The sequence below is a fragment of the Podarcis cretensis genome (assembly GCF_951804945.1).
Source record: "Podarcis cretensis genome assembly, chromosome: 5".
Lineage (NCBI taxonomy): Eukaryota > Metazoa > Chordata > Lepidosauria > Squamata > Lacertidae > Podarcis > Podarcis cretensis.
In genome coordinates, this window is record NC_137174.1 from 56739812 (window position 1) to 56752910 (window position 13099).

The following is a 13099-nucleotide window of genomic DNA, read 5'->3' on the forward strand; positions in this document are numbered from 1 at the left end:
CAGCCCATGATGGCTGATACATATAAAAGCCCCAAATGGCCACACACAAAAAACCTTCAAAAACAACAGTGAAACAAATATACCACATCATTATTGTATCACCACATTGCAGCAGGAGCTCATAAAACAAGACAATGGGACAAAAACAAACCAAACAGGAACAAAAAGCCAGGATTTGTCTTGGTGACTGAAGGCCCAAACTGATATGGTCCTCCTTGGAGAAGGCATTCCATGAAGTTGTCCCTCAGCTGAAAAAGGCCTGCTCCCTAGTAGATGCCTGCGGGCTTGAGAGTTAGCCGTTGGGGACTCAACGGTAATGACAGGCATGATCCAAAAGGGTCCATTGATGCTCATCAATGTCACCACAGCAAACAGCAGCAACAACACACGAAAACCCCACTGTAGCACTTGCTTGTCTTTCTGACATCACTCAGCATTATGGATTCTTAGTCACCCTTTGCTTTAAAGACAGTGGCGTTTTATCTCACCATAATTACAGTACTTACTTAGAGCAGCGTGAACTTTACTAGGAAAAGCTTATAAAATATGGTGAAGTAACCATAACAGCACCTATATCGCCAACTGCATCATCTTGTAAAGGCAAAAATCCTTTGTTCTTGAGCAAGCATTATTTTGGGGGCCAGAGAAGAAACTGCAGTGCCTATTTTCACAGCCCAGACAGCTGAAGCAAAGGTTGTTTTTTTTCTGTTCTGTGAATGAGTCAACTTGATCTGGTTATGAAGAGTTTCATTTTTTCCACTAATTTCCCTACCATTTTTTTCCTATCATTTCCCTACGCTTTTCTCCTTTTCTTAAAGGCACAGTGTTCTGTTTGACAGCAAGAGGATGAATCTCACCAATTCTCCCTCCCTCCCTCCCTCCCTCTACAATCCCCACCCAGACGGAAGCCTCTCCCCTCTCTTTGCACATGAAAATTAAACAAAAAACCCAAAAAAACCTACACCACCCAGGCCCTTTGCAGGCAAAAGGAAGCTGCTGGATAGCAGCACACTCACACTTTTTAACTATTTCTTCTGTCAGTGGCAATTTCTGCATCTGATCCCATTCTCTGTCCTCATGTGCAGGGCAGCCAGATGTTCCTGGAATAGATTCAAAACCCACGTGGCCAGCTAAAAAGAGGCTCGGGAAACTGATACAGTGACCTGCAGAAGTAAGTAACTTTTTTTCTCTCTCATCAAGTTTCATTTTGATTTTGGGAAACCTGGAGCTTTCTGAAAACAAATACATGCACTAAATATATCTACTTGTGATTATTATTATTTTTAATAAAACAATCCCAGCACCACCACCCCTCTCCTATTATTAGCAAGAAAGAAGTTTGCTCGGATGTCAGATGTCAGGGCTAGAGAAGTAGAAAAGATCACTTTTGCCGCCTGTTTGCTTCCACTGTAAAAAATTCTCAAACTATTTTTGTGCAGCGGTAGCAAACTGGCAGCAAGCCCAACTGGTTTACACACAATAGCTTACACACTATATAGTTATCTGCTCTGCTATGTGAGCAGTTCTTTCACATCTTCTATCAATATTTCAATTTCAAGTGGTGCTTTTGTTTTGTTTCGATTTCAACAAGCCCTGCACAAGAACGTTAAAAAAATCTACAAATCTCTGGGTGGGGTAGTTGGTCTGTGTACGTACTGATGTGCGTGGCTGTTTCTGACATTCAGGCCTTGGTCTAAGGGTGTGGCTCTCAGGCACAAGGATGACATGTGAGATGCCAGACGTATATATTTTTTGCATTTATGGTGCAATATAAGAGTAATAGATTCCATCAGCATTAACATGAGGTTAATAGTGTTTTTATATTTTCCTGAAGATTATAATGGAGGGAGGGAAAGAGAAGGAATGGGAAAGCCTGTCTACTTCCCTACTCCAACCTGCCTCTTCCCAGATATATTAGAGATTTAAGGTGCCAAAATTGCTGCATAGAAGTTCAGTTCCGAGTATTAATGTGGATTCAGTCCTTCAGTCCGGAGAGTGCATGACTCAAGCACGTGTATGAGTAGATGGAAAGGAATTTCCTGGTTCTTCCTCTCACTTGTATAATCATTTTAATTTCTGCTATCTTCTGTACTGCAAGTACTCAGGCTGAAGATGCATAAAGCATTTACATAAGAAAAGGCCTGCCCAAAGTTCAACATCCTGTTTTCACAGCGGCCAACCATAATCATATGGGAAGCCCACAAACATCCTTTAATTGATAAGACTTGCAAACTAAGGGGTTAATTGACTTGCATTGATGAGGCCCAATTAAAATCTGTAGGAGAAAATTATATTTAGCTGGACGGCACCAGGTGCTGTAATGACCACAAAGTAAGCTCCATTGAATTCAGCACGGCCTACCCCCAGGTATGTGGTGTAGGACTGCAACCTAAAAATGCCTACAAGATTTTTAAAAACATAAGCTACAGCCCCAGATTGGTTTTAGCTGTACTTAAGGCATGATGGGAGACTGTCCATGACTTGGAAGACCATACATCTACCTCATCTTTCCTCCTCTGGCAGTTTGAATTAATGCTTATTATCAATGCTGTTTTTCTAGTAAAAGAGGTGTTGGGACTCATCATGAACACCTCCCTTGTTCTCTTATAATGGCAATGGCACCCACGTGAGAGGTGCTGGAACTGAGTGCCAGTGAGTTCTAGCTGAAAAAACAACCCTGCTTATTATTATTATTTGATGCAAAACACAAGCACGGTCAAGCTATTTGGGAACAGGGAACATAATCCTATGAAATGCAGCATATATGTATTTGTTTTTTTAAAAAAAAACATCAGAAAATACAGCACATTAAGTTAATTTTATCACACGTTTCCCAAATAAGAGGATTGGTAAAAGAAACCCAAAGGGTACTGTTATAAGTGCCATATCTTTTCAGGAAGCTAGGAGGTTATGTCAGAACAAAACACTATAACAGAGTCTCCTCAAATGGAACCAATACCACAGCTTAGACAATGTACAAACAAGTCCAAACGGAACACAGAATGGTTAAAAATGGAACACAGAATGGTTAAAAATAGCAGAGTCAAGGAAGCTATAAAAGGCAAGGAAGCTTTCTTTAAAAAGTGGAAGTCTTGCCCTCTGGCGGGGGGGGGGGAGCACACAGGCAAGCTGTGTGTAAGTCAAGCAAATAAAGAACTTGAGGAGAATATTACAAAAAAAATTAAAACTCAATAAAATTCTGTGAAGACAGTAGGATGACACTGGGGGTGTTAGATAACAGAAATGTGTCAAAATAATACTTCAGGAACACAGGGGATTTATTTTCATAAAATTTAGCAGGCATGGATAAAAAACCATGTCCTTTGTGGATTTGTAACACACTAAAAATCAGTAAACACATAAATGGACTGAGAATTGTTATGGTGGAGGGAAGTAAACAGTCGCATCCCCTAAGAATCTGTGTTGAAAAGTGATCTAGTGTTTAACTATAAATGATATGAAGTTCAAGGTGAAGAGGGTAGTAACCTAGTTTAGAAATGACTTCAAATTATTCATTTTTCAAAATGCTGCAATCCAGACCAGAGTGAGAACAACTCACGGGTGGGGGACACCTCTGAATAAATGAGCAACAGAATAGCAGATAGTATTCAATGTAAATACAAAGTGACGGATATTGGAACAAAACAAATCCTACCATAGTTTGAAGGAGAATCTAGAATTATCCATTTGGAGGACTGAAGGGACAACAGAGATGGTTACTTGTGGGGTAACTTTTTTTATTTATTTGTTGCTCCTGGCCCTAAGCTGCATTTATGGATGGTGAGGAAAAGAATGAGGGATCAGGCTTCAGGCCTGCAGAGTGTTGGGGACTGAATTGGCTGTAACTGTCATAGAAAGAGAGATTGGGGCAGGGTTGCCATATTTCAAAAATCCAGGCACAAAAGTTGTTGATTTTTGGTTTGGTTTTTTGTTTTTTTGGGGAGGGGGCAATGTTGTTGAGTTTTTTGAGAGGTTTTTAAGGAAATTCTACACTTACGACATGGGTTGCCATACATCTGTATTTTCCTGGACGTTCGAGTGATTTCTGCCTGGACACAGCTTCTGACATCCAAATCTCTGGTATGTCTGGGAAATTCCAGTCATGTGGCAACCTTATATTGGGGTCCATAGGAAAAAATCATTACTAATTATGTTCATGGTGGGAAGGGGCAATAGTACAGCAGTAGAGCAGATGATTTGAATACAGGTGGTTTTAAGATCAATCCCTGGCACCTCTAGTTTACACAGGGCCAACCCAAGACATTTGCTGCCTTAAGCAAGCACCTCCTGCCATTTCTATGTACAGAAGCCAACTGGACTGAAAGCCAAATCTTACCACAATGCTGGTCATGGAATAGCACACTCCACTAAATCTCAGAAGGCTAACTTCGGAGGGCCATGTCAGGCCTTGTAGCACACACAATTCTGTCCTCCTGACAGAAGGAACTGGGCGGGGGCCTTATGAGGCACAGCCAGGAAGCTGCTGCTGGCATCCTCCATCTGCCACCTTAGGCAGTTGCCTCACTTTGCCTAATGGTAGGGCCAGCCCATGATTTAAGTAGCTCAGGTAGCAGGTGATAGGAAAGGTCTCTGTCTGAGACCCTGCTATTCCTAGGGTACCTCCAGACCAGCCCTATCTTGCAGGAGGCATTCAAGCACATGCTGGATTAAACTTTTATACATACAAGTATAATGCCCCAAATGTGCAATTAGTAAACCTATCACTAGATGGTGCTTGGAGATATATTATTCACATTGCTGAGTGGCCATAATTCCTAGGATATGCAGCTGTGTCACCTAAGGTAATGAATTGTTGCTCCCATTAATTCATTACTCCGTGTACCTCCCATTGATTCAAATTAGTCAGGCAATGACTATTTGTTCCTCATTATTCCATCCATCAAGTGCCATTCATTTGGTCCAACCTGTTCACACTAATACAGTAAACTCATGTAAATACTCCTGTGTTCATAACAACAGTCTGGTCAGAACTAGTGAATGGAAGTACAGCAAAACTGAGGATTCATCTGTCTCAAGATCACACAGAAAATTTGGTAGCAAAGTAACACATGGACAGAACCTAAGATTAACAGCAGCACATTTTCTATTCTGATAATGGTGTTTCTTCACTGAAAATTCAAACTCCACTCGGTCATTAAAGCCTCATAGAAGTGAAGGTAAGCCATGCTTGAGTGTTCTCTTATACGGTGAGATAAAAAGTCCAGCTACGGATTCAAAGGCAATGGAGTGCCAGATTGTTCACTAAAGTACATGACTGCCTAGTCCTTTCTAATCTTCTAGTATTATTAATGGAAGCAGCCGGTACAGTGGCAGACTGATCAGAAGAAAGTTGTCTCATTTATTAGACATCCTTTATACTTTGACAGATAAATAGGTACACTTCAAGGAAGATTTGTGGAACTCCCTACTGATTTCAGACAAGTATCAACAGTGTTCAGTTTTAGACGCTTGCTTAAGACCTTTCTGTTTATAATGATTTTTTATGCTGTTTATGGTATATTGTGCTTTTATGTTGTGCACCATTATGATGTTTTTATGTTAAGCAGTATATACATTTGTGCCATAAATAAATAAAATTACATTAAGTCTAATGAAATGACTTCCCCAAGATTCTATTAAATGTCATCATCAAAATGAATAGTACTAGTACTGGACAGCACATTTTGTAATGAAGCAACATAAATTCCCATGTTTTAATTGACACACGTTTCTGTCCTAAAACACTAGCTGTTTTTAGGATATTACATCTCAAAATAATGCTAGAAGTAGAGATTCACTGCTCAAATGAGACAGTATTCTACCTACCAACCAGGTACACTTGGTATGTAATTTATAGTACTAGGTAAAGAAAATACCAAAAGTATACCAAAATCCAGCAGACATTGCAAACAATATAGTGTGCATGGGATTATTATTGTAGCTATTAAGTAGGTAAGAGTATGTATTATTGTATCTCTTGACCTTTAGCAACCATGATAATGCTTAGTTCCCAATGTTTAGTAACTATTCTGTTTTGCAGCCCATGGAAAGGTGAGAAGAACAAGACTCCGTGATGCTGCAGACAACTCCACATCAGAACACTGAAGTCTGAACTGGATACAGAAAAGCAAAATGGCTGCCTTCATTGCTGAAAACTTCCGCTTCCTTTCACTTTTCTTCAAGAGCAAAGATGTGATGATTTTCAATGGCCTGGTGGCTCTGGGCACTGTTGGAAGCCAAGAACTTTTCTCTGTGGTTGCTTTCCATTGTCCATGCTCCCCAGCCAGGAACTACATCTATGGTCTGGCTGCCATTGGTGTACCAGCTCTGGCCCTGTTCGTCATTGGTGTCATCTGGAACAATCACACTTGGAACTTGGTAGCTGAATGCCACAAACGAGGAACCAAGAACTTTTCAGCAGCAGCCAACTTCTTGATCTTTGGCTCTGTCATGGGACGGGCTGCAGTTGCTCCTGTTACATGGTCCGTGATCTCACTGCTTCGTGGAGAGGCTTATGTCTGTGCCTTGAGTGAATTCATAGAACCTACATCTCTGGATAAGTTTCCACCTGGCTACGGTGCAGAAACCATGGCCAGGTTCCCTTGTAAAGACGTGCCACAAAACTTGACAAGATTTCAGGATGAGGTTATAAGACGATTAAAGTATGAGTCTCAGGTATTGCATTTTACTTACTTGTTCGTCTGAAGCAGAGGAGTGCTGCCTCCTGCTTGGAATAAGAATAATTAAGGGCTTAGAACATATTTTTCCATTCCAAAATGTGTGACACATACCTGATAAGCTGTAAATTCCTAAAACAGGTTCATTTTAGAGTCTTTATTAACTTCCCCTGTATCAACTAATACGATTAACTAATGGTAATTCCCTTGATTACTATTTTCCTTTCATTTTCTGCTAGTGAGTTTGCTTTTTCTTTTATTCCATTATCATTGTACATAGTTACTGTTAGTATTCATATCATGGTATGAACTTTGGGTTTTCAGGATATCGTAGTATGATAGCATGCCCCTGGGCTTTCTTTAGATCTATGTGATTCTGCACCCATTTGCTGTTCTGGGCAAGGCTTAGACGTTAGTTCAGTTTATTCTGTGGCTGCCCCAGTGGGGGCTGATCTACAAACCCTTGCAACACAGTTCTTTGCATGATTACTTGAAGCAGCTACACTCAATGCAGTGAAGCTCCCCCCACAGTAAGAAAACATTGGATTGCAACCTTAAATGGTCAACAATCTACTGAACTGTCCTCTCTTTAGCTTCATTTTCAGCCTCTGTCTGGCCACTGGTAACTAAACTCTCTTATATTTCTCTACAACTGGGGCCCTCAACATAGCACCCTCAGACACTCCTTGACATTCACAAAGGCCCCCTGCGGCTCCCCATTGTTTGTTTTTGTTTTGGGGTATTTGTTTGGTTCGAAAGGATACCTGTTGTGAGGAGGGTTGTCTGATTTGGCAGGGGTATGTGTGTTATAGGTGCTTTGCTTGTTTTAGGGCAGGCATGTACAACTCCCAAGAGACTGATCTACTCCCAGTATAAAAAAATTGGCAGTGATCTACCCAGTCATTGGACAGTGGTGTAGCGTGGGGGGTGCAGGGGGGGCTGGCCGCACCGGGTGCAACATCTGGGGGTTAGGGTTAGGGGGCGCAAATCCATGGGTTAGGGGGCACAAATCCATGGGTTAGGGGGCGCAAATCCATGGGTTAGGGGGCGCAAATCCATGGGTTAGGGGGCGCAAATTACTTGCCTTGCCCTGGGTGCTGACAACCCACGCTACGCCACTGTCATTAGAGGGGGAGCATGCATGGGGTGGGTGGATTGCCCGAAGTTCTTTAGCTTTTTTTGCGGAGGATTGCCCGAAGTTCTTCAGCTTTTATTTGTTAACTTTTGGTAAACTGTTTCTTAATCCCATGATCGATAGGGGTCCCGCGATCTACCAGGATCAGCCAGGGATCTTCTGGTAGATCGCGATCTACTGGTTGGACATGCCTGTTCTAGGGGATGTTGGGAAAGCACCACTTTTTCCTTTTGTGACTTGTTTTTCACTGCCCAGGACAGTTTCAGAGTCCCAAATGTGCCCCCACCCAGAAAGCTTGTGGGTCCCTGTTCCAGGATATATTGTATTTTTCCATGTATATGAACTAGGTTTTTGCAATTTCCAGTTTTACCAACTGTGAGAATTTTTCTATTTATATACAAATCAATGTGTGGTAGCCAAGGATATCCTTTTGAACCCTACTTTCTCCTAAAGGGAATGCAAATTTTAATTGGTTTATTTGTCTTTCTCTTCAGCTGTTTGGGTGGATGCTCATTGGTGCGGTTGCAGTTCTTGTGTTCATCACCAAGTGCCTCAAACACTGCTGCTCACCACTCAGCTACCGCCAGGAGGACTACTGGAATCTGTACCGCTCCAGCGAGGCCAAACTCTTCCAGCGCACTGCTGAGATACACTCGAAGGTTGTGGCTGCAAACAACGTCAAAAACTTCTTTGGCTTTGTGTGTCTGGATAAGGAGGAGAAAGAGTTGGTGCAGGAATTTGCTGTCGAAACCCTTCAGCCCAGGCCACAATGGGATGCCATCACAGGGGTCTATATCTATCGGGAGAAGAACGGCTTCCCCCTCTATAGCCGTCTCCATAAATGGGCCAAAGGTGTGACAGGAAACAGCTTAGGTCCTGACAGCCAGGAAATGGCCTTCTTAGCTACCTAGCAGAAGCTGTGGACTTAAACACATTTCCCTGTTGGGAGTAAGTCCCATTGAACTCAATAGGGTTTACTTCTGAGTATACATGCATAGAATGAACTGGACTATAAGAGTGACCACCGCTCTTGGTACATCTGTGCTGTATACCTTCATTTTATCTGTTGACCTAAGCTCTCAGCAAATGATATGGCTAATGGATTTGATGTGAGTGGTCATCCAAAAGACTACATTTCGAAACAGAAATTGAAGGAGCAGCAGAATGTCTGGAACTGTGGACTACTAAACTAAGACCACAGGACTGTGAGTCAAAGAGAATAATAAATCTAAAAGAAAACATTGCAGCTAATCTCTTGGATTGGGACAGCTGGTCTGATACCCAGAGGCCTCTCACTGATGTATTCTCACATACAATGGAAAGAAGAGGAAATGAACTGGATGCTCTGCTTACTCAAAAATTGCTGATTATTTTCCTCCTCATTTTGAAGACAATATAATGCCATCATGCAGCTGTGCCTTAGCTTACTTTTGTTTGACTTCCTCCAGGAGGGCTCAAACATACATATATGTGTGTGTGTGTATGGGTGGGGAACCTGTGGTCCTCCCAGAGGCTGCCGAACTCCAGCTGACATCAACCCCACACAGCATGGCCAATGATCAGGGGATGATGCATGCTGTAGGCTGGAAACATGTAGTAGGCAACAAATTTCTGATTGCTAGTACAAGAAATTATCAGCGGAATCTCTCAGAAACCTACTTCCCTATCAAGATTCAGGACTAGGACCCATAGGATTGGCTGAATTCTGTTTTTGTGAGTGGCATCTGCCCTGTATTTCCTCCACAGGATTAAAAAAAAAAAACCACCTAACTGACCTAGACTGGATTATTTTATTTAATGGAGAAGACTCTGCAGTTTGCACTTTTATGATCCCGTTTCTCATTATGACTCTTGTACATGCCTTCCCATGTACTGGACTTCTGATGATAGCACAATTGTCTCTGAATAACTGTCTACCAGCAAAGAGCTACTATTGCTTTCCCCATTTATTACAATTATCTTCATATCTTTTACCAAAAATGTTGCAAGGTTCATCTTAGTTTGGGGACCATCCTTTCTTAATAAAAGTTTGTGGGTGAGAGTTGAAGAGTATGGTAAAGGGTCCTGCTTCAAGGGTCTGTTGTCCAAAGGGTGACTACCCAAATTATTAAATCAGGGATTTTATCTAATTACCTGAATTGCTGCTATACAGAAAAGCACTTCTATTTATTTCCAGGATGGCTAATAGGTGGCCTCCAGATATTGGACTCCAGTTCCAATCAGCTCTAGCTAGCATGGCCAATGGTCAGATTATGGGAGTACAGTCTAACAATATCTAGAGGCGTACAGGTTCCCTATCCATGACATATTCTACCTTTGGCAAGGTATGAACATTTAGTATCCTCAGCAAAAACCATAATCAGAATTTGATGCCTGCTTGGAGTTTTAAGCCACACTAAGATGAACAGAAGACCTGAAGAGCTTCCTTTTCCTGGCTGAGGGACCCTATAAGAAGTCCGGTATCATGTACTGTAATTTGATTTTGTGTTTTTACACTCCACGGCTCTTTCTAAACGCTGTTATAATTTCTCATGGCTTTTATGGTCTTCCTTAATCAAATATGGCACAGACCACATGGACTGTATAAACAACATGATCCAATATATGTTTTGTCATTTTTCATGGTTCCAGTAAATGCTGCAACAGTCACCTTTCAAGTGACTTAACATCCGCATCTCTAGTTTTCTTGGGCATTCAAGACATTCACAAGATTTATGTGGAATTGTAACATTAAACCATTATGGTTCTGTGAAGAAATCTTAACATTAGTCTCACATGTGTCTGTCACATACCAAAATCTATAGGCATTGCAACTCACTCTCCCTGGCTTACTATACCCCACTGCTGGAATGCATATAAAAGGATGGGTTATGCCTGCTTTTCCAGGTCAGTTCAGTGTAAATGATCAGAAGAGATCTTGCCCCTTGAATTAATCAGGTGATCTGATGATTTTACATCAGTTCTGTGTTGTTTGTAAAATATATTCTGCTTATCCCAATTGTATTATTGCAAAGCTTTTGATAAGGATCAAGTAGGCACAAAGGGGATAGAAGCAGTAATAAATGGGATGTAAAAGAGAAGGGACCAAGATGTACAGCTGCTAAATGTTAAGAGAATGGATGTGAGACATTACCCTTACATTATTCACTAGGCGGCTAGGCCTTTTTCTGTTCACCAGTTAAATAAATTACATTCTCTGGATTCTGTGCAATGCAGATATAGGAGTTTTGCCTTGGAAAGTGTTTCTAATTTGGGTCATGGCTATATGACAAATCAGATATCAGAGGACCATTTTCACCTGCTATTTTTACATTGGGTTTAGGTGCTAAGTATATGTGCCATTTTAAAATAAGGGCTGGAAAACAGCCCTGGCATAATTTTCTAGGTATATATTCATAAAGTACGGCATCAGTGAGTAACTCCAACTCTTGCATATTGGCATAACCAATAGTCCTCTCTTAAGTCAGATTTATGATAGACTGTATGTATGTGAGAATGAATCTAATGAGACAAGCCAGGAAACACACCCTAGAATACTGGCAGAAGACAGACACCAGAAGTATTCCTTGCACCTTTGAAAATGAACAGAAGAAAAAGGAAGCTTTAAAAAACCCTGGTTCATTTAATGAGCAGAGCAACAGGAAAGCACAAAGTAGTGGGTGACTTTCTGCTATTTTTATACTCCAAAATAAATTTAAATAAAGCTCCAACTATAATTCTCATATTCAAAAGTTTTTGTAAGGTTCAATAGGTATAAACATCTACAGAAACTATGCTCTCACACAGTTCTTGATAAAGCATAGTAATTTGGTCCGGGCTAACCCAATCTGCTTTTGAGATCAGGACATGGAGCAGGCAGAAACACTCTCCTCCTTGCAGCTATGGTCTGCTTCTCTGTCCCTGCTGCCTCTTGCACTGCAAGTGAGAACAAAAAAAGCCTGACTGCTCTAGAAGTTAGCCCTCAAGCAAGATTGCTTTTGGATTCCACATATTCCAGTGCTGCTGCCTTCACAGCCTGGACTGTTTCTGCTGTGCCATACTTCTTCTCGTATTCCAGATAGCGCTTAAAGAAAAACTTCATCTTCTTCGCTGCTAGGCTTAGGTGTATTACACGTTCAAAAATATCCCTGCAAAACAAAAACAAGGAAAACTCTTTTTTATTATGCAATCAAACAGGTAACAAACAAACAACAGAAAAAGCATGGGCCTGGGAGTTAGCTGATCCTGTGGGTACAAATCTTTCTTGCCCATCATAAGCACTTTATCAAAATGATGCCTAGAAGACAGGAAGTGACTACCACATGTGTTTCCAGAAAATTCAGACATTGTGTTCAATCACAGAGCTTCAGATTCCTAGCATCTACAAGGATCTGTTCACAGAGTTTCTGAAACTAGAACAAGTTTCACTTGTGTGTTTTCCTTCAGAGTTCAGTACACACATGCTTGGAGGGGTATATCACCCTCATTGAGAAATCCTGCTCTGTCAAATGTCAAGCACATCTCAGTTGCTCTTTACAAGCATGGCAGGGGACCCCTAGCCTGAGAAGTGAGAATATTTTTAGTCTAAGAGCACGCCTGCAGCAACCGGAGCTCAGTTCACATGTAACAGAAAACTATGGTTTTCTGCTAAGAGAACAAGCTAAGGCTCACCCACATAGTGGAGTTCTATGAATTCCCATTACATGTAAACTCAGCTAGGATGTTAGGACGCAAAACTGATTTACTAGAATTGGTAAGAGACAAAAATCCTTTGCTTCTTCTCTTGTTAGAGAGTAAGTAGTGTTGGGGCCTTTTAAGGGCTGTTTTGCTACTGAAAAGGGAAATAAATTTCTAGAAACTTGGAAGAGAGAGCAGAAAGGTATAATCAGTCATGCTTCAAGGACAGGCTCTCTGCAATTCCCTTGACTGTTAACAAAAATCATATGGTGTTGCTCTGAAGCCACATGCCCCACACCCCAGTTTTCATACCAGCAAGTTCTTTAAATTTCTTTGCTATGGAACAATATTTTTTTTACCAGATTGCAATTAAATTTTACATACATTTTGTGCCTTTTCTGAAAACTGGGAATCATGGCCTATGAGTATGAAGGTTCCCATGCTAGACTCTCAGCTTCCAGGCTGAGAGAAGGGAAAGTATTGAGAAAGAAAGCCAATGGGTTCCTCTAGTAAATAGCAGGCCTAATACAGGTTCTTAATGCTTACCATCCAGTCACTTCCTGCGGCACCTTTCAGAGTTGTTAAATATTTGCTCACATGAAATCAAGCTTCCCAGCTTCCCTGGATTTAA

At 41.3% G+C, this 13099-nt stretch overlaps 2 protein-coding genes across 4 annotated transcripts in view; one reads left to right on the forward strand and one right to left on the reverse strand.

Annotated features, from left to right (window-relative positions):
- Nucleotides 1-933: 933 nt before the first annotated feature.
- CALHM2 (calcium homeostasis modulator family member 2) lies at nt 934-10482 on the forward strand. 2 transcript variants are annotated; one of them, XR_013839069.1, is made up of 4 exons: nt 934-1171; nt 6041-6675; nt 8307-9282; nt 9325-10482. XR_013839069.1 is itself a non-coding variant. In XM_079976554.1 (3 exons), the coding sequence occupies exons 2-3, from the start codon at nt 6133-6135 to the stop codon at nt 8721-8723; spliced, it is 960 nt and encodes a 319-aa protein (XP_079832680.1). In that variant the 5' UTR covers nt 934-1171; nt 6041-6132; the 3' UTR covers nt 8724-10482. The 2 variants fall into 2 exon arrangements, 1 of the variants encoding a protein (XP_079832680.1); XM_079976554.1 differs by having other exon boundaries at nt 8307-10482.
- A 932-nt stretch (nt 10483-11414) lies between these two features.
- PDCD11 (programmed cell death 11) overlaps nt 11415-13099 on the reverse strand; it is a 28404-nt gene continuing 26719 nt past the window's right edge. For both annotated transcript variants that reach the window (XM_079976553.1, XM_079976552.1), the window contains exon 36: nt 11415-11939. In XM_079976553.1, coding sequence (XP_079832679.1) covers nt 11774-11939 — 166 coding nt within the window. In that variant the 3' untranslated portion in view covers nt 11415-11773. The remainder of the gene's footprint in view (nt 11940-13099) is intronic.